This window comes from Lissotriton vulgaris, chromosome 1_1, assembly GCF_964263255.1.
Source record: "Lissotriton vulgaris chromosome 1_1, aLisVul1.2, whole genome shotgun sequence".
Lineage (NCBI taxonomy): Eukaryota > Metazoa > Chordata > Amphibia > Caudata > Salamandridae > Lissotriton > Lissotriton vulgaris.
Window position 1 is genome coordinate 655,472,780 of NC_141685.1, and position 27,405 is coordinate 655,500,184.

The 27,405-nt window shown below is 45.3% G+C and overlaps 1 protein-coding gene across 1 annotated transcript in view; it reads right to left on the bottom strand.

Moving 5' to 3' along the window:
* TTLL7 (tubulin tyrosine ligase like 7) overlaps positions 1-27,405 on the bottom strand; it is a 1,104,754-nt gene that overhangs the window by 241,702 nt on the left and 835,647 nt on the right. The window contains exon 20 of the mRNA XM_086936338.1: positions 12,288-12,368. Within this exon, the coding sequence (XP_086792464.1) occupies positions 12,288-12,368 (81 nt within the window). The remainder of the gene's footprint in view (positions 1-12,287; positions 12,369-27,405) is intronic.

The following is a 27,405-nucleotide window of genomic DNA, read 5'->3' on the forward strand; positions in this document are numbered from 1 at the left end:
TCTGATCCCGGCTCTAGCAAACAGCTCGGCCGCACCATCTCAGCCCCCCTGGGGGGGCAGGCCGAGCAGTTTGCGAGGGCTAGTTTTGGTTCCCAGTCGGGTCCTGGGGGTCGAGGTGTGTCCTGCCTTACTGGATGAGTCAGGGCTGGGCTGAATAGACCTATGCTGTATTTATAGTAGTAGTAGGAGAATTCCTTGCCCCTGAATGGGCCTGGTCTGCCTTGGACAATGCTGTTTCCACCTCCTGCCAGGAAGCTGGGCTAGAAAGGATGGAACTGGTATGGGCTGGGCTAACCCTGGCCGTAGTTCGCTTAGTAGCTCTCTGCGTAGCCTGGCGAAGTGCACTTCGCACTACGCACGCTACGCGTAGCTACACAAACTGCGTAGTACGGTAGGGAAAATGCTGTTCGCAATAATTGCACAGTGCCGGATGCTTGTCCACACTGTGCAATCATTGCGAAAGGCGGGCCTTTTCTGATGCTCGACTAGATTTGTACTCGAGCGGCAGCTTTCTCAATGCGAACTGGTAGTTTCTCATCGCGAGGGGTCGCGAGCATACACAACCACTTGCAATAAGAAACCTGACCTCCCCACATTGAGAATCTCACTGGGAGGTTTATTTTCCACGCTCGCGATCGGCAACTTGATGTTACCGATCGGGAACGAAGAAAAAGTCTCACCGGGATGTTGATTTTGCTTGCTCGCGGATGCCAACTTGACGTTGAGGACCGCGAGCCAGCAAAAAATGCCTGCTACGGTACACTATGCGTTCTTGCACTGTGCTACATGCGATTCGCGTAGCGCATAGTTGCACAAACTACGTACACTCAGCGAGCGTAGCATAGTTTTCCGCCCAGGCCTAGGCTGGGCACCAGTACTCTCTGCCCAAAAGCAGAAAGAGAAACTGAGTATAAATTTTGGGGCCGGACCCCAGAACTTTAGAACTCACTGGAATCAAGGAACCTGCCAAGAAGAAGAGCTGTCAGAACTGCCAAGAGAAGTACTTCCCCTCTGCTGTGTTGTTGCTTTGTTGAGTTGGCCTGCAGTTGCTGCTTCTGCCTTGGGCAGTAAATGGACTGGACTGAACTTTCTTTACTTGTTGCTGAGTATCTCCAAGGGCTTAAACTAGAGCTTAACTCCTGTTCTGAAGTCTCAGGGACGCCTCTGGAACCGTGGTTTCAGTTGTCAGAGGGGGGAAAGAAAACGCCTTCGTAGCTGGCTTTGAGCCCAGAAGGCACTGCATAGGGCACCGCTGCTTCTCGCACCGCAACACTGGTCTCACTGACGACGACCGCTGCAGAGCTGCTGCATGCACCATGACCTGTCGCTTCACTTTGCCGGCCTGGTTTCACCGACACCGTAGCTGACTTCGACAATCGTGACCACACTGTGGCTTGGGGGCACTGCTTTAAAAACACACCACCCCATCTCAACACCGCAGTCCGGACCAACCGACGCCAGCTCCCAGCACCGCAACGAGCACCGCCTTCACTCCGCACCGCAGCCCTGGTCTCACCTATGCCGCTGGATGACCTTCACTGAGCCGCTGCCTACACTGGACTTGAGGGCACCACATGCAGCAACGCTCTGCTGCACACCGCAATCATGACGGTGGCCACGCAGGCCCACACCAACATTATTGGCTGCAACGAAAAGATTGAGATGGGGTTATTTCAATAGTGCATCCCTCTTACCCTTACTAGAAGGAAGGGTCCCTACTTGAACTAAAGTGAAAACCATTGCCAACTAGAGACCCCCATTTCTAACAGCTCCCAATTGCCACAGCAAATAATTTTTACTAAGTGGAAATTATATTAGACAGTGTTTAGCAAACCAAAGGTTATTGAGCATAGGGGTGTAGCCAAAAGTGTAGCTCAAAACAAAGGGCCTTATTTTTGAGGAATTGGCGTAGGTCAGCACCGCAAGTCTTCTTGTGGCGCTGCCCTGTGCCAATGTGAAAGGGCAGAATGCACCATATTTATAAAATAAGGTGCATTCCAGTCCTTTTCCCTTGTGTTGGCACACAAATTGCCTTCTAGCACCAACATAGGCAGAATTGTTTTTGTACGGGAAGGAGCACCTTCCTTCACCACAACAATTGTGAGGGGTGCTTTCCTATAGAAAAAGGAAAAAATCAGGAGAAATGAAAACATTTCTCCTTGTTACGCCTCTACTGGGAAGGTTTCCATTTTTGGAGCTGCCTCAAGTTTACGTGATTTTGTAAACATGGGGCAACATCAAAATCCATGGGCTTTGCGTGAGAACAAGGCGAAAATAACAAGGACCCCCTGGGTAATGTCGTCGAAGACTCCTAGGGCAGGGTAAACAAAATATATGCAAAAAATTCCTAGGTAGTCTATAGTGTCAAATAAACAAATTAATAGACCCAAGGCAAAAACCACATGAACTAATGTAATGAATAGTATAAAATCAACAGTTTTTAATACATACAAGTTTAAAAATCATACAGAAAATCAAAAAGTGATTGACCTATATGGCACAATTATAAAAATACAGAAATTACATAATTGTAATATATTTCAGCATATAATGACAAAGTTAAAATAGTGGAGACACCACAACCATCAAGAATGTGTCCCACAGAGGATTAACAATACTGTACTCGACGCGCGTTTCGGCGATTTAACGCCTTCTTCAGGAGCCACAAAAAACAATATAATAAAGTTGAATATTTGCTTCGTATGATGTTCTTATATAAAATTGTTACTTGATAGAGGATCTGTAGTGAAGGGAAGAAGAAGAGGAATATATGGTGGTCGAGCACTCCTATTTCCCATCAAAAGCTTAGTAGCAGGATATTCTTAAGGTGATGTATTCTATGTAGCAACTCTTGTTTCTAAAGATGTCACCAGCTATGTACGAGTAGTATAGATGTAGAGTAGTAAAAAAACCTGATATGGTTATATAACAGCCTCTATGCTCATCGTAAAGGTAGATGGTAGGCTTAGGACATCAATGTCGCCAAACAGAGGAAAGGGGGAAAGACTTTGCATATAATAAACTAAATGTTAAGATTAACTGAGTCAAAGTTCGACGCGGAACACTCGTGGTAAAATGATGAATTAGTTCTTGCCTGGAATAGCGATATATTATTATATAGACGGGCTTTCAATCAATAAAAACATTGATGATTTGTGTCTGTCGGACGGTTTTTCCGAGAGATGAGGATGCCTTCACGGGATCCGTTTCAATAATTACGGAAACCTGATCTGTAGAGCATAAGGGAGCCGGATGAGGCTGACGTAGCGCTGGTGATGGGGCGTGCTGGATGCGTGAAAAATAAAATAAAATAAAATAAAAAAGAACACCACGCAAAGTCTATGGAACACCTCCTTGATGCAGAGTAAGGCAACACAGTTACATGCGCTGTTGTGTCTTACTCCATATCTATGAGGCCAAGCAAAGCGTGCAGGGTGACTTTGCACTGACACATAGGTATGGTTGAGACACTTGCCCCACCGAAGCATCAAAAAACTGATGCTCTGATGATGCAAGCCTCTCATAAATAAGCCCAAAATATTCTGTACAATTTTTATGTCTTTCACCATCAGGTATGTACATATAAAATAATAGGCAGCATAAATGAAAAATAATTTTAAAAAGCTATTGCTCAGTGGGAAATGCACTGTAGTACATTATGAAACCTCTATTAGTTATTGCACTGCAGAAGCTTTGTGTAACCAAAGAAGCACAGAATTAAATCTCGAATGGTGCAGTGGACAATAGTGATGTGTATTTTTAGTGCTACAAAGTCACAGCCGTGACAGAAAGCACTATGAATATGTAAGTACATTTTTTATACTTGCATTACATGCAGGGTAAGATAGAATGCTCCAAAACGTGCAAATAGTTTTATGATAAAATGGTGCCTTCAAAATGTAGATTATAACAATACAAGAGCGTATGTAATGCAATTTCTTTTCATACAACTGTCCCTTCAACACCTCTTTAGGGGCACTAAGGGCTGTGTAAATGCAATTAAAATTAAAAGCAAGAACTTCCCAGCCCAATTGTTAACTCTGCATTCCACAAAAAAAAACAATCTTAGTCATCACAAAGAGCCAGACCTGCTCCCAAGCATCCTTTACAATTGCAGACTAACTGATAAGGTACATTTGTCTTTCATGCAGGAAAGCAGCAGCTGATAATGATCTAAATTAGCTGTCCCAGAGAAAAGGGAAGCTGGGGAATCTGCGACCCCTTTCCTAGGTCTCCACGACCCCCCCCCCCCGGGGGTTGCGCCCCACAGGTTGAAGACCACTGGTATACAGTCTTAGTTGTATTTTTTGAAATGTAAATAAAGACATTTAAAACACTAAAACACATTTAGTCACAGCAGGGGACCAAGAGTATGGTCAAAAACATGGCTATAGTATGACCTGTGTAAGCAGAAAAAAACTGAAAGGTTCTGTGATCCACAGTAGGGCTAAAAAAATTAACTTTTGGCCCTGGGGGTGCTTTTAGGACCCCGCCAGGTCTATGGGGCAGGTTATCCATATGCTGCTCTCATAAATGTTTTTTTCTTCAGGCCAGGGCACTGAGTCCCCAAGACCTAAAATGGCTGCTGCCCCATCTGTTTTGATGTGGTGACAACCAATTAAATATGATCTTTATTGTTGTATGACTCAGTTATGTTGTTAACTGTATGGCTGAAAATCTAATAAAAAAATACAAAAATAAAATTTTTATCTTTACATCTGTGCAATCTGCAGATCCTCCACTGTGTGATATATACCTCAATTCTGAACCTAAATTGATCAAAAAAGACTAAACAGATTTACACCAAGGTATCATGATGTTAGATCGCATTCTGATGTGAATGCGTTACAATGCGAATGCCATTACAATGCAAACCTTTACCAAGGAAACTTTTTCGATGAATATGCCTTTACCATGCATACCTTTACAACAAAATTCATTGTAAAAACATGTCTGATAAAAGCATATGCGTGGTAAATATTTCCCTGACCCCTACCTTAAACCCTAATCCTGGTCCTTGGCACACTCCACCTCCGAACCCCAACCCTTCTAAAAAAAATACCCTTCCCCTGCCCAAATCCTTAAACCCTACCCAACATGACTCCCCCAGGCACCCAGCCCTTCCTTTTCTGCCCTAAAGCCTAAAACCCTACCACTGCGTGACCCCTCCGGCCCCAAGACTTTTCACTAACTTAAACCCTAAAACACTATACCGGAGTGAACCGCCCCGGCCCCCAATCCTTTCCTTATCCTAAAACCTAAAAACACTACTCCTGTGCGACACCCCCCAGGTCTTTCCCTACCCTAAACTCTAAAACACTATCACTGCACGACCTCCCCTGTCCCCAGCCCCTTAAATAGTACCCCCCGCCCAAGGCCCAATCCACTTTACCTCGTTCCTTGGGGTTCGTGTGGTGCAGGCAGCTCGTCTGAGGGGGGCAGTGAACGTCATTGTGAGTAAGGTGAAGAGTCTCTCCATATCCTTTATTGACGTGGATCGCCTACCGACATGACTGATCCGCAATCATGCCTATTTTTTTTAGTATGAGTATTTTTTTACCATACATACCAATTCATTGTAAAGGCATGCATGGTAAAACCATATACATAGTACAAAAATGAGTAGTTAAGTAACGATGCATGTGTTGTAACGCTTACATTGTAAAGGCATGCATGTTTCCCTTACATCAATTACAAAAAGCATACTTTCCAGACCAAGGACTAACTTTCTGCCAAATTTGGTGCAATCCGTTCAGTCACTTTTTTCAGTATTGCTGTTCAGTTTTTCTATGAATCCCTTTTTTTTCTTAGTCACTGCTTGACGGATAAACCCGAATCTTTCCAAGAAGAAGCTGAGCTGGATGAAACTTTTTAGGAAAGTTTTGTGATAATTCGTCAAACGGTGCCAAATCTCGCTACCACCATACAATCTCTGCCCTACCCATCAGGCTAAATTACCCTCACTCTCTCAACTGATATTGCGCAGTGTATGAATGAATACTACATGACACTAGAAGGACCATATTGTAAATAATTGTGAATACTTTATTTAAATCACCGGTTCAACTTATTTCTTGAATTTCAGGGGTACTTCACGTTAATTTTGTAACACAAATATGTACAAATGAGAAATATTGTAAATACTTTATTTTCTGAAAAGTGATGAGAAAAGAACATGTGGTAGAGTACTTTACACTAATTGATTGTACATAGTTTTGTATATATACCTTTAAAATGTACAGGCCATGTGTATACTGCTGGGCGGGTTGGTCAAGATGACCATGGAAATGGTAGAGGGTACTTACACTTACAATACACTATTTAAATCAGGTCTAGACCTAGGGACTCTATGGTCCAGTTGAAGGCAGGAGCCGAAACGCGTAGACCGTCCTTTTTTGTTGCACGTTATGTTTGCACTGGTGTGTAAATAAAAAAACGCTAAAAACTACTGCTGCTGTGCCGTGTCCTTTGATCCGTAAGAAGTGGAGAGAAGAAGCTGTGGCAATTTCGAGCGCGCAAGCTGGGACGCGCAACACAGGCACTCCGAAACGAGGTGAAGCGGCCGTAACTGATCTTGGGATCAACATCCAGCTGACTACAATTTGCGAGAACGGCCGACGCCTCTGCTGCAAGACCAGGTGATTCGTGGAAGGCTTGCTCCGTGGAGACTCAAAGCAAGGAAAACAGACGGAAGAGTACGGAGGCGACCGGAGCTGGGGTGAGTGGAGCGTCGTGGCAGTTGTCAGATCGCCTAACTCTGATACGCAGCGGAGGCTGTGTTCGGGTGAGGTGAGAGGTGACCGCCCCTCGGTTTTACAAGCCCCGGCGAGGGAAGCCTTGGTGAGGTGTAGCTAGCGTATCCAAAAGAAGGAGATATAAACCTTGACATTCCGCATTTAAACTCACCGCATCACCAACGTACAGCCTGGTCCAAACCCCCGGGAGCACTGGGAAAAAGTATTCACGAACTGCCCGGCGAGGAGAGACTGAAAACACACCGTCATCGGGGAGATCGACGGGTTGAAAATCCTTAAAGGGGCAAAGCAGCATTTTCGGATTATCGTGTGAGCACGGAGGTGCCTCACAGAGAAGCAGCATTAAGCGTGGAATTGGGCCCGGCCAGAACCTGGGATCAGGACAGCAGGATAACCCAACCTTATTACAATCAAATAACACACCAGACAAGTACAACAGTGCATCAAATAGATCAAAATTAATAACCCGTCCCAGCTATAAGTCAATACATGGCTGACAAAACAAAGAACCGCCAGCAGAGGGCGAGTGAGCTTCTTAATGATGACAAAATACCAATGTCCTCCGATGCAAGGAAAGATGGGAAGGATGGGGGAGATAAAACAAAGGAGAGAACAGTTGCCAATATAATTCGGGAATTACAATTTCAGCGCATCCAGGAAATAAACAAATGGTGGGAGAAGACATCACTGGAGAAATATATCGAATACAAAAGAGTACCGCGAGGATTGAGGATCCTAATAATGCCTACCCTAAATGATCTGGACGCTGACCTTATTAAACTTTGGCAAACAGATACAAACGAATGTTCTTACAAATTAATGAGAACCCTGATTATCCATGCTGAGAGGAAACTTGAAAAGATTTTAAGCACAATAGTGGCTTTGGAAGCAGAACTCGAAGACATGCCTATAACAGAAGAAAGCAAAGAAGCATTGGAGGCTATGGAGAAAAACATAGCCAAACATGAAATGGAGGTGGAAAAAAGGAAGGCCAACAAATTTATGAGGGACAGACTTGATTATATGAATGGTCGAATCTATACCTTCGCCCGAAAATACGATACACTAAGGAGCCACGTTAGCATGGATAAGACCGTGGAGAAACCCAATGACCCATCAGAGGAGGTGGAAAGTTCGGAAGTAAGCTCAGTTGAAGGAGATCTTAATGTAACCCCTTTGGATTTTCAGGGGGAGATAAAACTAGCGCACATGATAACGCGACAAAGAGGAAGAGGCAGAGCCAGCACTTGGGGAAAAGAACAACGTCCCCCGAAGAAACCAACGGCAAGCCAAAAACCAGAAGGGGCGGAAAAAGAAGTAAAACCAAAACGAGGCAGAGAAAAGAAAAAGTGAAAATCAAGAAGTTATTGTCCACGCCTAATATAGTAGTGAATCTATCAAATAAACTATTATCGGACAATCACTTAAAACTTTTGAATAAAGGTCTTTCCTTTTGCCCAATGAAAACAATGAACACACCAAATGCCCGCATCGACCTCTATAAATTCTGCAGGAAGGTGAAACTTAAAAAACACTTTGCAGAGAAAACTCAAACGAACAAAAATAAGATAACATGTGCCCTGGATAGTCATACAATAACAACAGTTACACAGAAAGATCTAACTGCCATGATTACCTTAACATCAATTAAAGAGATCCCTTCTGAAAGTCAAAGAGACAACACCATCACTCCGGAAATGGAAAAAGACTTCTGTGATAACATTGGCCTACCCACCAACATAGGTGGTAACAGTGGACTTAAAAGAGCTTCCAAATTCTGTCCTCAACTGCCCCCGGGGAATAAGGTTGACTTATTCCAAGAACTGATGGTGGAGGAAATAATGAAAATCTCAAATAGATCCATGAAACGAGGACAAAGTGAAAAACAAAATCTCTCTTTGGATGAGCGGAGAGCAATGATGGACCTAAAAAAAGACACCTCTATGATCATTAAATCCTCTGATAAAGGGGGCAATCTTGTTATCCAGAACGTTGTGGATTATATTGAAGAAGCCAACCGGCAACTCCTCATCCAGGACCATTATGAGAAATTAAATACAAATCCACTAGAAAGTTGGACACATGAATACCATGCAAAACTATTAAACTGGAAAGATAGGGGTCTGCTGGACTTCGATGAATACAGCTACTTGAAAACAAATAACCCGATTATGGCCACCATATACTTCCTACCAAAAATCCATAAGTCACTAGTAAAACCACCAGGGAGACCTATAGTGAGTTCAATTGGGTCTCTATTAGAATCAACATCGAGATTCATTGACATCTTCCTGATGCACTATGTGACTACTCAGCCCTCTTTTTTAAGGGACACAATGGATTTTTTGCAGAAAATTTCTAACTGTGAATGGAAATCAACTTATCAAATGACAACAATTGATGTGACATCACTGTACACCTCAATACGCCACGAGGATGGCATTGAGGCTGTAAAAGAGATCCTCAAAACACGTTCTGTCAATTTCCTGGAACATTCAGCAATGTTATTGGACATGCTCCAATATTGTCTAACACACAACGCATTCCTCTTCCTGGGAGACACATATCTCCAAAAGCAGGGCACCGCTATGGGGACATCTTTTGCGCCCACATATGCGAACATCATGATGGGGGCATGGGAAACTGAGGTGGTCAGGAAAGACCAGGAAGACCCGGATGGACCCAGAATTAAACTATGGTGTCGTTTTATAGACGACTTATTCGTCATCTGGGATGGAGACGAGGAATCGATAACAAAATTCACAGAAACCTTGAACAACAATCGATTCACTCTAAAATTCACATCAACTACAAGCTCCCAATCATTGATATTCCTGGATGTGGAGGTATTTATCAAAAATAACAAACTTTGCTCCAGAATCCACAGAAAGCCAACTGCATGCAATAGCATCCTGCATGCCAACAGTGGACACCCAACTAGGTTAAAATGGAGCATCCCATACGGACAAATGCTGAGGGCAAAAAGGAATTGCTCTGAAGTAGAGGATCTAGAGGAAGAGATAAACAACATGAGTCTCAGATTCCTCGAAAGGGGATACCCAAATGAAGTCATCATTTCTGCTAGAAATCGGATGCACCTAAAGAAGAGAGAAGAATTGCTGACACCTAAAGATAAGAGATTGCGTAGAAACCAAGAACATGACACAGATTCAAGCAGCACACCAACTAGAATCATTGTGGAATATGACAATCAGAGCACACAATTAAAGAAAGCCTATAAAAAACACTGGGCAATCTTGCGCATGGACAAAACCCTGAATGAAAGCCTGTCAGCCAACCCGAGCATAACATATAGAAAGACCTCGTCCCTAAGAGACATACTTACGCAAAGTCATTTGGGAATATGCAGGGAGAAGAAACAGAGATGGCTGACAACACCTGGCTTTTGGAAATGTCATAAGTGTAAGGCCTGTGAACATGGGGAGAACATCAAGCACTATGTACTTCAAAATGGAAGAAAAGAAACCATCTATGACCACATTACATGTGAATCCAAATGTGTTGTCTATCGACTCAAATGTCCTTGTGACAAGTACTACATTGGGAGCACTATAAACAAATTGAAACTGAGGATACTACAACACCTAAGGGCGATCAAGAACAAGGACCCATGCTACCCAATGGCCTCCCACTTCACTGAATACCATCAAAGCGATACATCCCTTTTGAAATATTCGGGAATCAGACTATGTAAAACACCAGAACGAGGTGGAGATCAATTGCAACTTCTAAGACGTCTAGAATCTCGAATGATATTGAGTATGGGAACGGAGGCACCGTTCGGCCATAATCTGGACGCTGAACTACATGTACATTTGTGACTTCCTGATGAAACAATGATAATGTGGTCACTTGATTAGATTGAATTCCAAAGAACCATGTCTTTACCTAATTGATGCTGGATACTGTACATTTTTCAATCTATATAGATATTGAACCGGTCAATATCGATGGTCCGATACACACAATGTTGTCACTGAGGAGAGGGATATTGTGGCTTTTTGTCAAATTGAGTTTGTAGGGTACTATGAGAATGAGATGTAATGACTTTGGTACTTCACCATAGGAATCTTTCTAAACCTTATAAAAATAATTTTCAAGTTGAATGGGTTGAAAAGAGGCACTTAGAAATCTGATCTTATTTAATATAGAAATTTCACCCAAAACTTCTCCTAGATCCCCACATCACCATCTCGCTACCACCATACAATCTCTGCCCTACCCATCAGGCTAAATTACCCTCACTCTCTCAACTGATATTGCGCAGTGTATGAATGAATACTACATGACACTAGAAGGACCATATTGTAAATAATTGTGAATACTTTATTTAAATCACCGGTTCAACTTATTTCTTGAATTTCAGGGGTACTTCACGTTAATTTTGTAACACAAATATGTACAAATGAGAAATATTGTAAATACTTTATTTTCTGAAAAGTGATGAGAAAAGAACATGTGGTAGAGTACTTTACACTAATTGATTGTACATAGTTTTGTATATATACCTTTAAAATGTACAGGCCATGTGTATACTGCTGGGCGGGTTGGTCAAGATGACCATGGAAATGGTAGAGGGTACTTACACTTACAATACACTATTTAAATCAGGTCTAGACCTAGGGACTCTATGGTCCAGTTGAAGGCAGGAGCCGAAACGCGTAGACCGTCCTTTTTTGTTGCACGTTATGTTTGCACTGGTGTGTAAATAAAAAAACGCTAAAAACTACTGCTGCTGTGCCGTGTCCTTTGATCCGTAAGAAGTGGAGAGAAGAAGCTGTGGCAATATATATATATATATATATATATATATATATATATATATATATATATATATATATATATATATATATATATATATATATATATATATATATATATATATATATATATATATATATATATATATATATATATATATATATATATATATATATATATACACACACACATTCCAATCACATTTCAAGCTGTTCACCTTGGAAAGATTCCACTTTGCCAACAGTTATTGAATGCCCTGGACACATGATACCCAGAGCCTTGTAATGTAACGAATACTTGCCCAGCATTGTGAAATTTCATTATAATTACCAAAGAGGGCATACTGCCTTTTCTTCGATTCGTGCACTGAGATTCACAATGCGTACTTCAAATGTCAATGGTCTTTTAAAACCACTAATTAGGCTGTACATTTCCCAAACCAGCCAATTTGTCACGGGATGGGTTTGTGAATGAGAAAGCACGTCATGAACCTGGCCCGGAAATTAAGATTATATTTGTCTAAATCTTCGGTGTGTCCTTCGTTTTGACAGTACAGAGTATTAGAAACTGCTTCGATGCACTTGTGAGATTTCCCATGATCTGGTATAACTGAGCTGTGACTCGTTCCTGAATCTCAATGACACCTTCTTAAACGATAATCATTTATCCTGTGATTTCACAGATCTATGAACATTGCCACAGCTTTCTATTCAGTAGAAATACGCACTTGGTGTTGAAAAAAATCCTCACCTTTCTTTGTTTTGAAGAGTCTAATTTTATCAACCAATAAGAAGCAACTTTCGATTTGTGATGTTTCCAGTTATCCCTGATCTGCAAAGACAGAAGAGACATTAAAAATAAAATCACATCTTTACATGTTCAAATAACGTCGGCACATTATTCTTTCACAGTTCTTATTCATGAAGCAATTTAATATAACATGCAAACAAGAATTGACAACACTAGAAATATTATTGCATGCCTTCATAGTCACATGTCATTTAAAATTGTATTTACGTATCAAAAATCGCCTATTGTGACCCCTTGTGAATTTCACGACAAAATTGAGAGCCATTGAGGTGTCCTCCCTCCTGTGAAAATGAGGAAATACACACCTGCGCTCGTTACTTGCAGTCGCAAAGCATGACACTGGTAACCACGTAGTAAGGGAAAAGATCATCATTGACAAAGTGCAACCTGACAATTGTTGGTAGATTATGCTGTGCTTGCTGTGCTTGCGCATTCTGGGGCCATCGGGATCAGTATATGAGTAGGTCCATAACTGCTGCATGCTCTCCTCAAGCTCACAATCAGTGTGCTGCTTGTTGCATTATGGCCTCTTTCCCTTTAAGTTCTGGCAAATTGCACCTTCAGATCCCGGGAAGGAGTTCTGCTGTCTCTAGTAGGCCTAAATCCTGCGATCCCAACAAGTCTCAAGGGGTCGGAAGCTGATCCCCCACCAAGTAGGCTGGAGGTGGTGTTGTGTGTGGGAGGTGCTTAACACCCCCAGATGTGCTTCTGGTCGACTGCTGATAATTCGATTACTTTCTTTGCGTTTCCTTTCTCTGACTGCAAAGTTAGAGAGTTTCACATCTTGACCTTACGTACACTGTTACAGGGTTGCAGGAAAATGTTTAAGGAATATGCTACATTTTGTCAACGTTTTTTAACACTCATGTAAACAAAATTATATGCATGCTTTAAAAACGAAATATTTCTAGTATTTCACAATAAATCTGCAGCAATAATTCACACCGGGGCTCATTATCAGTATGCAGACTGATGCAGACAGTGGCCTTAATTAAACAGCGCTGCAGTTGTTGGTGGCGAAATGTCGCCCGTCAAAAGAACACAAAGGCAATCACCACAGGGCAAACACCAGCATCCGGTGCGTGTCAATGTTTGTCCCGTGCTTAAATGTCCACAAAACCTCATTATCAGAGCCAGGTATGTCGGGAAGTAATACTCCACTGATTAAACACTGCTGTTGGGATGGCGATTGCCAGGTCCTATTACCTACCCATGTTGAGTTCCGGTAACATGCCAATACCACATTATTTCACATGCACCCAGCTGCAGTATATGCAATATTTCTAAATACGAATTCCGTCAGGTTTAACCTGGCAATATGTGTGTTGGAAAATGCAGTGTAGTGGGACAGAAACAAAGGGGCTCATTATGATGGCGGAAGCACTGCCACCGCCATGCCGGCGGTGGCGGTCCTTCCACCATTATACAGGAAATTCCCACTGCCAAAATAGGATGGCGATGGGAATCCCAATGTTTCCGTGGCAGACGGAAAGTCTGCTCGCCATGGTTCCGCAAGGCAGTCCTTTTCCGCCTGCCTTGCGGAACCAGGATGCAGGCCAACATTGCGGCCGCCGTAGTGATTATGGTATCCCTTTCCGCCTGTCTTTTTGTGGTGGGATACTGGCTTTGGGGGCCCTTTGCGGGCTCCCTCTATGAGTGGGAGGGGTGCACTGAGGGGGCTACCCATGGTATGCCCCTGCATTACCCTGCACTGAGTTGCAGGCACCACGTGGTGCCTGCCACGTACTGCAGGGAAATGCTCAGCATGCCTTTTAACATTGCGGATGGTGTAGCAGCCAGCAGCACCATCTGCAATATTAAAAGGCCAGGCAGTGGTGGGACTGCTGCATGTCTGGCGGGCGGTCCCAGCACTGCTATGATTGCTGGAGGACACATAATGAGTCCATAGTGCTGATTACCTACTATCTTCCATATTGACACTGGAAAGCCTTTTATGTCGATACACATATTGAATTATCGACACATTATTATTTTGGTATAAAACAGCTTTTGTGATGCCATGATGACCCTTGACCTTGCTGGTAGGTCGCTCCCCCACCAAACAACTCCGCCTGTGTGTCCTGACCCTGTCCCAGCTGCCTCTGCTGTAGAAGTTGAGGCCCTCCTCCACCCGCAGCCTACCACCTGCGCCTCATCCAAGGGTGGCCAGTGGTGGCCAGTGGTAGGCCTTAGGTTTGTATCACTGTCGCTGTCTATCTGACTTCCCTGTACTGTCCATACTGTCTTCTGGTGTCTATGACCGCTGTTGTCTGTATCCCCACTGTGCCTGCATTCTTATCTGTGCCCGTTCTCTTGCCTTCTGTTCCCTAATTGTGTTCTTTCTCTTGCCTTCTGCTCCCATGATTGCACTCGTTTTTCGTGCCTTCTGCTTCCCTGATTTTACCCGTTTTTCTTGCCATCTGCTCCCCTGGTTGCACTCGTTTTTCTTGCCTTCTGCTCCCCTGATTGTACTCGTTTTTCTTGCCTCTGCTCCCCTGATTGTACCCATTTTTATGCCTTCTGCTCCCCTGATTGCACTCGTTTTTCTTGCACTCTGCTCTCCTGATTGTACTCGCTTTTCTTGCCTCTACTCCCCTATGTGCCCTCTGTACCACTCGTTTCCCCCCGTTTTTTGTGACCTTTCTGCCCTTTCTTGTGACCTTTCTGCCTCTGTGCCACTCGTTTCCCCGCGTTTTGTGTGATCTTTTCTGCCCTTTCTTGTGACCTTTGTGCCTCTGTGCTACTCGTTTCCCCCCGTTTTTGTGACCTTTCTGCGCTTTTTTGTGACCTTTGACCCTGCTTGCAGGCAAGTCGCCCCCACGCTTTTGCTCGTCACCTGACTGCCTGGTTCCTACCTCCTTGCGACCTCCTTGTTTCCTGGGTTTTTCCCTCCCCTCTGCCCTGTGCACCAGTTCCCCCCGCCCCGCCGCTCCCGATCTAACCCTTTCCCGCCACTGCATCCCTGCGGCCCTGCCCCCCCTGCACACCGATTCACCTCCCCGCCTCCCAGCTGCTCCTCCCTCCCAAGCCACCTCATATGCAGGCCGAGAAGCAGCCACGCAGTGGACGCGCGCAGCAGGCGCGCTGCGCCCATCCCCGCCTGGACCGCGCCCAGTGCCAGAACCCCTGGACCCCGCAAACGCCATGACACCAGAATCACCAGAATCCACTACGACGCCACTTTCGGATCCACACCGACCCCAACCCCACCCCCAGAGGAACACTCCTCTACAGACCCCCCGGACCCTGGGCTCAGTTCAGTGACCCCATCGCCGACCTCGCCAGCACCCACGCACTTGCCTCCAAGGACTACATCTTCCTCGGGCGCCTGAACTTCCACCTCGAGAACAACAACAACATCAACTCTGCCACCCTGATCGACAACCTCGCCAATCGGGGTCTCAGACAACTCGTCACCGCACCCACCCACGTCGCCAGCCACACGCTGGATCCGGTCTTTTCCACAGGCTCCAACGTCGCCTTCGACCTCACCACCGAACTCCACTGGACCGACCACCGCTGCATCCATTTCGCCTTCAAGAAACCAACCACGCACCACCACACCCAACAGCTGCCGCGCTGCTGCTGGAGCAAAGTCACCGAAGACCAGCTGATCACCACTCTTGCCAAAAACCCACCCACCGACCCCACAAACCCAGACGCCGCAGCCCAAAACTTCAGACAGTGGATCGACGACTGCGCCAACACCCTCGCCCGTTCAAGAAACCCCCCAACAGCCATGCCAACAAGAGAGCCACCTGGTTAACGGACGAGCTCCAGACCTCTAAAGGCGCATGCCAGAAACTGGAGAAGACATGGCTCCACGAAAGCACATCGAACAACCACGCAGCCCACAAGGACGCCACCCGCAGACACCACCACCTCATCAGATTAGCCAAGAGATCCTTCTTCAAAGACCGCTTGGATAACAATGCACACGACAGCAAAGAGCTCTTCAGCATCGTAAAGGAACTCTCCAACCCCAACACCAACGCCAACGACATCCCGCCCTCACAAGAACTGTGCGACTCACTAGCCATCTTCTTCCACTGCAAGATCGCTGGCATCCACGACAGCTTCAACACCACGACTGCCCCGCCTACGCCAGACTACACCTCCCCTGTGAACACCACCAGTGCCAACCGCCTGACCTCCTGGTCTAACGTCAACGACGACGAGAAACACAAGGTCATGAACTCCATCCACTCACGATCTCCATCTGACCCGTGCCCACACCACGTATTCAACAAAGCAGACGCAGCCATTGCACCCCAACTGTGGAAGGTCATCAACATCTCCTTCGAAACAGTGACATTCCCTGAAAGCTGGAAGCACGCCGAAATCAGCGCCCTCCTCAAGAAGCCCAAAGCAGACCCCAAGGACCTCAAGAACTTCCGGCCCATCGCCCTGCTCCTGTTCCCGGCAAAGGTCATCGAGAAAATCGTCAACATGCAACTGGCCCGCCACCTCGAAGACAACAACATCTTGGACCCGTCCCAGTCTGGATTCAGACTAAACCACAGCACCGAGACAGCCCTCATCGCCGCCACAAACGACATCAGGCGCCAACTAGACAACGGCAAAACATCAGCCGTCATCCTCCTGGACCTGTCAGCCGCCTTCGACACGGTCTGACATCGCACTCTAAAGACACGCCTCCTAGAAGCCAGAATCCAAGAGAAGGCTCTTGACTGGACCATGTCCTTCCTCTCCGGCAAAACACAGAGCGTCTGCCTCCCACCCTTCCAATCCGAAGCCACCAACATCATCTGCGGCGTCCCCCAGGGCTCATCCCTCAGCCCAACGCTGTTCAACGTCTAAATGGCCCCCCTCGCACAAGTGGCCTGCCAACACAACCTCAACATCATCTCCCATGCAGACGACACCCAGCTCATCCTCTCCTCACCAAGGACTCACACACCGCCAAAACCAACCTCCACGAGGGAATGAAGGCCAACGCGGATTGGATGAGGAGCAGCCGTCTGAAGCTGAACTGGGACAAGATGGAGTTCCTCCTCTTCGGACCCACTCCCTCAGCCTGGGACGACTCCTGGTGGCCGACCACACTGGGAACAGCACCAACACCCACCGACCATGCACGCAATCTAGGATTCATCCTCGACTCCTCCCTCTCCATGTCTAAGCAGGTCAACGCCGTCTCCTCCTCCTGCTACAACACCCTCCGCATGCTGCGCAGGATCTACAAGTGGATCCCGACCGAAACAAGAAGAACGGTGACACAGGCCCTCGTCAGCAGCAGACTGGACTACGGCAACGCACTCTACGCAGGAATCCCAGCCGAAAACCTACGACGACTACAACGCATCCAAAACGCCTCCGCCCGACTGATTGTCAACGTTCCCCGCCAGCGCCACATCACCCCCCACCTGAGAGACCCACACTGGCTCCCCGTCGCCAAGAGGATCACCTTTAAGCTCCTCACCCACGCACACAAAGCACTCCATAATGCCAGACCAGCCTACCGAGCCGTGGATGAGCCAACATTAGGTGATAACGTGGGGAGCCGCCAGTTAGTTGACGCTGACGTGAAGATTTCCTCTACCACGGACTCATGGGGATATTTATTTAGGAATAATGAAATGCTAAAGAGAAGGCTCCTCCATGTACTTTGCAGGCCCTTCCCCTAAGTTTTGTTACACCACTGGTTTAAGTGTCAGTTCTTGGTCATTCAAGGCTGCGCTAAGGTGGCTTCAGTCCTTTGTTCTAAGCATCTACCAAAATCTGCTTGTTTTTAGGTGGGGCAGAAAGACGTGAAAGTAAATAAAAATTCACATCCTATTTAATTTATAGTATTTGGTAAGTGGCAAAGTCCCACATCTAATATCATTTTACTACTACTTTTCAAATTTCGTAAATCATTAAAAAAAATATTAGATGGTACAAAGTTACAATAAGCAATTGCTATACTACTTGTATCACAACTGACTTGGGAGATAGTAAGACTTAGTCGGTTGATAAATGACAGGATGGGCTCATCGTGCCTTTCCGCCAATGGGTCTGCACCATCGTTAGATGGCCACTCTGACATTTGTAGGTGCTAACCATGGTTAAGGAGCAGTTGCGCAAATTAGTCATGGGTGTTGCTCCGTATGAGCTCCACACAGCAAAATTTCTGCTGAGCAACAGAACTGCCCACATCAGAGTTGAGGAATAGGTTGCGAGTTTGCCTCTTGTGAGCAAGACCCATCTTTCCATGCTGTGTTTTTGTTTTTACGAATTGATGTATTCAAGAGCTCTTCCTATTAGAAAAAAGTTTTCACTAGTAATAAGTCTACCCAACGTTGCATGATTTATCACTCTGCTGTAAATATATTTTGACAATTCTGCAATTTTTCTCCAAATATTAGTTTATTATTTCTGAACATGGACACATTTTGTATCTCAAATACAAACTTTTCAATGTTTGTGTACATATATTAATTGAATGAATCAAAAGCTTCTAATTTAGTAGACTGGACTCTGCACAGGAGAGCTAATTACAGGTAGCTGCAGAGCGACTGGTGGCTGACGAGCTACTCGCTGGAGAAGCCTGATCTAATGCAATGGAGCAAATCGTATGGTCAATGGAGTGATGGAAACTGTTGAACCCTACGGAGTTACTTGTTCAGCTGCAACTGTGAAGCAAAGTGTTTTTTGAAAACTGTATAGACATGCAGAAATATCAATAACACATTCACACGAGAATTCGCTGACATGGAACAGATCTACCAGAACTGTACTGATACTATTCGAAAAACGTCCCTGTTCCTTTCGTGGCATTTTCTGCTCTTTACAGGTATGCAAAGTCAGGATTTGGAAAATATCAAACATCCTAGCAAATTGTTCTCACCCAAAATAAACCTTTCAAATGTTCAAAAGTCACCTTTCATCTTGGTTTAGATTCAGTTTGCAATTCAAGGGTTTGTGACTTGAACGAGGGATTCACCCTCTGCATTCAGCAGCCTAGATGTCTCATTGGTAACTTTATGAGCACAGACTTCGATGGAGATTATAGCCGGGCAAAGAGGCTATTAACAAGAGTGTGTCTGCTCTGCTGTTGAAATTACCAATCTCAGCCAAACCACTAGCTCATTCGGATTTTTTTTGCAATTCCATTTTGGACAGAGATATGAGTTTCTGACTATTTAAAAAACAGCCACAATTGGGGTGCAGGGAGCTCCTAACACCATCATGCCTCAGAGCCACTGCACCCGCTGCACTAATGATAGTTAGGCCCGTGGTAAACGCTGATGATTCTGGATAATAACTTTGAAAGGCAGACCTGAACATAACACTCGCTCAACAAGACGGTGCATGTGTTTGACTGTGGTGGCGTTCCTCAAATGTATTGTCTGTACTTGCTAAACCCAACCTGGCTGGTGAGAGAGAACAACTCTGCCCAAACATTATCAGATATGCTAGTTCTGCTGGGATCTTTGTGATTGTTAACCAGCCTTTGTGACTCAAAAAAGGAATGTTTAGGTAACCATGGTGCTCGAGTTATCCTAGGTTACTGAGATCAAGAAGAGAGAACTAGGGCTAATGTTTTTCATTTTGGTCCCACAGCAGCTGTCATCCTTGGAAATTTGGAAGATCTTCAAGTCAGACCTCATGAGTAGTTGTTGAGGAACTGATTGGCAGGTATGAGCGTCTTTACTTCAGCCCCTTAAAACCGTCTTGAGGACGGGTGGGGTAAGTCTGTTGTGTGGGGAGGTGTGCTTGTGTCGAAGGTGATATTTAAAATGTGGTCAGCGGTATATCCCTAGACTTAGTGAAAACCAGAGAATCTGATGAGCTTGTCAGAATTCGGTTTTACATTGTTGCCACTCTTGCGTTTTAAATGTTATTTTGTAGATAAATGTACAATCTTGGACTCACATGGCAGAAAGGGGCATATTTGTAACAGGAAATGTGATAGTCTTATGTTGCTTTTGAAGGTTTCAATACTTTGTCAGTCAAGAAACAAAAGAAAGGCTTTTAAAGGGTAAAGCAATAGGTGCTTAGTAGGGCGCAGCTTCCATAGTGTGTATTTGTTAATATTTAAAACTATGTCTGTTCTTCTTATTACACTGTTGTGCAATTTTCTCATTTCTTGAAATTTGGAGATTGCCTGAACGCTTGCCCTCTGTGGCAGTTAGAAATTGCAGAAATGTATTTTAGGAAATATAGATGTTCATTTAGAGATTGACGGATCACCACTGTAAATGGAAGTACTCCCACCCTGTCAATTCTTTAGTTCCTTCAGTCCCTTTAAAGGTGGGAGAAACGTACGGTTTGAAACGGGGGAGCCTCAGCTGGCTCCACCATCAGAAACCGCAGTGTTCGTCTACCACAAGCTATCAGGTCATTCTAGCAGCTGCCCTATCCACTTGTGGGCAGGTCCATTTAAGTTTCCCAGTCCGGGAATAACATGTGAGTTATGGCAGTCCCAGGTGGCCAAAATCAAAATTGACCTCAATACACAGGGACAAACTCCCTGCACATCATTCTGTTTTCCAGAAACAAATATCTGCTGTGGGAGTTTCTTGAAAACAACAAAAATGTGCCACATGAGAGCAAAAAAATAGTACCCGCTTGATAAAGTTCAGTGCCTTCATTGCTGCCACTGCATAACCAACTCCACCCAAGGCACAGAGATACTTACATGTTACTTACTTTTCCTTCCCATTACTGGTCAGAAACACCTGCATATTGGCCCACTCCTGCTCACTAAAGCCTCAAGATCACACCTAAGACAATCAACATGCACCCAGGATCTTTATTCAAATGTCCACTACGGGCAAGTTTACATGAGCCAAAAATGCATCAGAACCACCAGATTTTATAGAAAGCCATTCTCCAAAAGAAGCACATCAAAAACATGACCTGGACTGTCCTCATGACTTACACCACCCTGGAGGTGAACCTAGGAAATATACTCAGCTGAGCCTTCGTAATTAACTATGTAAAATGTCAGCTAAATACTGGATCGGGTTTGACCTTCAGCATAGAGGATCAGCCTTGCATGACACATGACAAAACTACCTGACTAAGGCCCTGATTATAACTACAGCTGTCTGATGGACTGCCATAGTTACAGTGGCACTGCGGGCACTGCCACACCCGCGGTCTACTGCCCTATTATGAGTTGGGCGGGCAGACCGCCATGTGACCACTGCTACGACAGGGATCTGCGATCCCTGGTAGTCTTGCATCTATCTGAGGCCCACAATATTCTGGTGGTGCCACTGCAGCACAAACAAGCATGTTACATATTTCCTCACCGCCTCAGTTTTCATGGCAGAGAGTCCACCATAAAAAATGTGGTGGTGAGGAGACAAAGGGGGCCCTAGAGGGCCCATGGTGTCTCAGGGCCATGTGGATGTATGCTTGTGGGCACATGGTGTGCCCCCTGTCTGCATGCACACCGAGTTCCTGCACAGCATGAACTTTACAGTTCATGCCATGCAGAAACTAGCTTTGGGTTCCCATTGAAGTGCCTTTCCAAGGCTCACAGCTTGGGACAGCCAAAGCACCACCCGCCAGACCAGGAGAAAACTCCTAATCTGGCAGGCAGTGTCAGTATGGATTTGGCGGTGTGGCAGCGGGTCGCTGGCGTGAAGACCCTATGCCACACCGTCAAAGTCGTTATCAGGCCCTACTTGGCCCGACACTTCCAATGTCAAAGCTAGTTTGACAGCTTTTATTTACTGAAGCAGTAACTGGGAAAATACAGAAAACTCTAAAAACAAAAAGACAAGATGTTCCAAGATACAACGCTTGAGACCATCATGAAAGAACTAGTGGCACTGAAAACATGAACAGCTTCTATTGAAGAAACTACGACAAAAACCTCAACAGAAATCATGTCAATACAATTGCAACTTGAAGCATTCAACTTATGTCTCACAGCGATGGAAGAATAGCTGGCAACAGTTGAGCACAAACTATGAAGTAGGAAAGACTAGGAGCAAGACCAATTGGTAAATACAATCGAAAAAACCAACCTGGAAGATCAGAGCAAAAGACACAACCTGTGATTTTCCAGCAAACAGGAAAAAGTTGAAGGAGACGGTATCATTGCCTTCAGGTTAAAAATCATGTCAGAAATTACAAAAATTGATTTTCAGCCTCCGTTAGAACTACAAAGAGGGTGCAATTGAGCTGAAACAAGTCCGATGAGAGCAATAATACATCAAAACAAGTTATTCTGTGCTTCCTACGTCATTAGCAGGAAAGGAACGTAATTACAATGGTGAAACACCATGGTCCCTTTCTGTACGATGGTCACATACTTTTTACAGACCATGATGCGGTTTGGACTGCAACTGACAGCTTATCGGTTGTTCCCCGAACTGCATCTACTGCTGCGGTCCAACCGACGCATTAATATGCGTGTGGTAAGAGGTAGCAGTTGGAGGGACCGACCAATGCTTTCCCACAGGCTCATGGAGCCCGTCGGTCAGAAGCTCCTCTTAATCTGTTAAGGATGGCATTTCCACAGTCAGAATTATGATGTTGATTTCCGACCACCGGAAAACAGACCTAGAAAGGCAGACATAGAAAGACTGTCGGAAAGCAACATTGGGGGCCCCTAGCCATGCTCGCTTGCACCCTGGCCCTCCGCATCTGGGCCTGGGGGGGCCACCTATGGTGCCCCCTGAAAATCCCTGCACCGTGTGGCAGGCACTGTGACAGGAATTTTCACATACTTCCATTTCTCAATGGGAGCTTGTGCTGCAGGTGGTTTCCGCCCACCACACAAGCTCTCATAGAGAAATGGACCGCACCATGTGCGGTCGCATTGTAATCAGGTGTGTGGAACCGTCGACCTATGGTCGGGCGGTTCCCTCACCAAAACGGTGTCGGTCAGAGGCAAGTCCAACTGACATTGTAATCAGGGCAAAAATAATCTATTTGGCCTCCTATACTGAACACGGATGTTAATCACTATAGAAGGATATACTCAAGAGTTTGATGACCCTGGTTAGCTGGAACAAACTCTTGATAACCTATTTGATGCAGACATGGGCACACTACAGCATCAGAAGCCCCACTAATGAGTAAGACACAAATAAAAGATAAGATGCTAAGATCACCCTCTAGAGAAACACCAGACTCAAGGAAGTCATGAGAAACTGGTTGAGAGGACCGAAAGCCAACCAGACAGATTGGCTACTATCCACAAGAGAGAAATCCAGGTCTCCTTTAAAATCCAAGTAAATACTACACGACTTACAGACACCTTTAATTTGTCATACTATAAAAATAGAGGGTGACAAAAAAAGAGAATTCCATCATCTTTAGACACTACAACAATCCCCAGCAGGTCATACCAGTTTAAGACCGCGAGGAACCTCGAGGTTGGACAGTTTAATCGATGATAATATATGGTATACATGGGGTTAATATTACATAGAAGTGTTAATAAAGGGTGTGAGCCATTACGGATGCTAATATGTTTATACTCCTGTTATGCCATTGCTATGATGCAAGCCACAAACAACCTAACTGTACTCTCGCTAAATATAAATGGCCTAACCAACTGCATCAAGTGCAAAAAATATATTTTTATTCCTGTGAAAAGCACGCCCAGATGCGGCCCTTATCCATGAGACTTGTCTCTCTCAAAATCAGAGTGAAATATTAAGGGCAGACTGGGTGAGAAGGGAATATCATGTTTGCCGTACACCCAAACCAGAAGGAACAACCCTTTCAACAAACCATACAATAATGAAGAGATAGCAATATTGATGTATAAAGCTGAAAGTACTTAATATGTTGCAAGATCCAGATGGAGGTTAGGTAAACCATTAAAGATGTGATCCAGCATCAGACCCACATAAGGGTGTTATTTAAACCCCTATGGGAGCAAAGAGTCAACTATTGCAGGAACTGGACTGTATCCTAATCCCAATGTCCAAATACATAACATTATTAGGGGGTGACTGGAACTTGTTGTTAGACCCTGTAATGGACACATTTGACCACCATACATTCACAGCCCCCAGAGATAGGGTCATTCTTGCAGATCTGATGTCAGATGATTCACTGGTGGAACCTTGGTGCTTGAAACACTCTGCAAAAAGAGATTACACATTTACATCCTGTGTACACGGTACGAGAACCAGAATCGATTTTTATGTTATGTTATGTTATGTTATGTTATGTTATGTTATGTTACGAACATTTATTACGCACACAGCTGCTCCAGCAAAGGAGCGTCCCGGCGCCTGACAAGGAAGCAACATAACACAAGCTTAAAAAAGTGGGCTAATGAGAAAGAGAAGACTAGGGGAACAGAAAAGTCTTGACAGCCCTGCGAAATGAGAGCAGATCAGCAAGGGTACGTATTTCAAATGGTAGGGCATTCCACAGGACAGCGGCACGTACACGAAATGAGCGTCCCCCAGCCCGACTACGCTTGAACCGTGGAACTACTGCCAGTTCAAGGTCCGATGAGCGTAGTGAGCGGCATGGAACGTAGGGAGACAAAAGATTCTGAAGAATCTGAGCGGGGGAACCTTTAAGGATCTTGTAGGACATGCAAAGCACTTTGAATTGGATCCTCTGCCTAATCGGTAGCCAGTGAAGAGAGCGCAAGGTTTTGGAAACAGAGCAGAACCTGGGTAAGCCTACGACTGCTCTGGCGGCCGCATTTTGCACACGTTGGAGACGAGTGAGTTCGGCCTGATTGATCCCTACCAAGAGGGAGCTGGCATAGTCAAGCCGAGACATCACCGTCGCCTGTACCACGAGCTGCCTAGTCGAGGCGTCAAAGAATTTAAGTACAGGTCTCATGCTGCGCAGGATGCCAAAGCAGCAGGCAGCAGTGCGTTTCGTGTGGCAGACAAAGCTGAGGGTAGGATCTAACCACACCCCTAGGCTTTTTATCTCTGAGACCGGAGTAGGAGTGGGACCTAGCTCTGAGGGCCACCACACATCGCCCCAGAGTTCCGCTTGTTTGCCGAAGACCATAATTTCCGTCTTTTTTGCGTTCAGCTGGAGACAGTTGGAGGTCATCCAGCTGGCCACCGCCCGTAGTCCATACTGGAATCTTGGGGCCTCCAGCCCTGAATCCCCGCTGATCGTGACCGCCAGCTGAGTATCGTCAGCGTATGACACCATGGTCCTACCCCACTGCTTGACGACCTCAGCCAGCGGCCTCACGTAAAGATTGAACAACGTGGGACTCAGCGAGGATCCTTGAGGGACCCCAAGGGCCAGGGGATGTGATTTGGACTGATAAGGCGGAACGGCCACGCAGAAGAAACGGTCAGCAAGAAAAGAGCGGAACCACTGAAGAGCAGAGCCGACCACGCCCGCTTCCTCTAGGCGCTGCAGAAGAATCCCGTGCGAGACGGTGTCAAAGGCGGCGCTCAGATCTAATAAAACAAGCACCGCCGTTTGACCCGCATCAAGCACAGCGCGTAGATGCTCCACCATAAATAAGAGGGCTGTCTCCGTGCTGTGGCCGGCACGGAATCCATTCTGCGTGTCATCCAGAATGTTAGTGCGCGAGAGGTGATCTGTGAGGGCAATATTAACATGCGCCTCCGCGACTTTAGCCGGCCAGGGAAGGAGCAATATCGGCCGATAATTCTCCGGTTTGCTGGTATCCAGAGACGGCTTCTTCAGAATGGGCATTACCACTGCCTGTTTCCACTTAAGCGGTACCAAACCAGATGTAAGCGAGATGTTAATCAAAGAGCGGACTGGCAAAAGATTGGAAGATGCCGAGTCTCTAAATACCGCCGGCTTTAACGGGTCTGCCGGAGACCCCGACTTAACTTGATGGGCCAGTGTCTTAAAACTTTCCGGTGTAAGACAAGGAAAAGAGTCTAAAACAACTTGCCTTGGAGGGCTATAAGACCCTTCACCAGAGGGCATGGCTGTCGGAAAAGCTCTATAGATGGTATGGACCTTTTCCAGAAAGAAAGCCGCCAGAGTTTCACAATGTGCGTTGGAACCAGTGACATTCGCAGAGGCCTTTTTAGCCACAAGGTCCTTGAGGGCTTTAAAAATGGTTTTTGATGGGTTCGTGCTGTTGCGAAATTCGAGAGCGTAAAATGCCGCCCGGGCTCTGCAGACGATAGGATTTGACGGTAGCCAAGTACATGGCTTTTTTACTGATGTCATAAGTTTTCCGCCATTGTCTCTCCGCGCGTCTACAAGAGCTTTTCAACGCACGCAAAGATCCATCGTACCAAGGACTAGGGTCCCGTAGTCCACAGTTTGTTTGAGACCACTCTATTACACTTTGTAATGAATGTGGACATTGTACTGAATAGTACAACAAACTAGGATGCAGTGCAGATAAATCTAGCCTTAGAAATCTCTGACCCCCCTCACAGGTCAATGGAGGTTTAATGCATCTAGTTTCAAACTGCCTGAAGCAAAACGTAAGTTGCAAGGTATAGTTCAGATTCAGAGGTACATTGAGGAGAACGAGTACTCAGTAACTTACCCCCACATCCCATAGGGACCATACAAGGCTTGGGTCCATGGCACACACGAAGAGGCAAGCACAAGCCACCCACAAAGAATTAGAACAGTGCATTGCAAGCCTCACAACTAAATATGACATAACTACTCGCACAACACCCTGGCACAGCTCCTGCAGACGAAATTTGAACTAAGTGAGCAGTACACCTCAATAGCAGAAAAAGATCTATTTCACCTGAAGCAAAGACATTATAACAGGGGACAGAAGGCTGGTCGCCTATTGGGTCTTCAGCTTCGACAACAGGAAGTGTCACACACAATAAAAGCCATTTAAACGGATCAGGGGATTGCCTAACTCACTCTGTGGATATATTATCCCCATTAAGTACCTTTTACAAAAAAATATATATCGCCAAAAACTTAGAAACCCAGCAAGAGAAAAATAACTTCCTCTCCAAAATTAGAATCCCTAAAATCTCCCCAGCAGCTACAATTAGACTAGAAAGCGTCATGAGAGAGGAAGAAACAGGAAAAGTCATAGATGACCTCCAATACTACAAAGCTCCTCGAAATTCTTCAAAATTAATAAATTACACTTACAGGCTAATTACGAGTCTGGCAGTCCAAGTCTTGT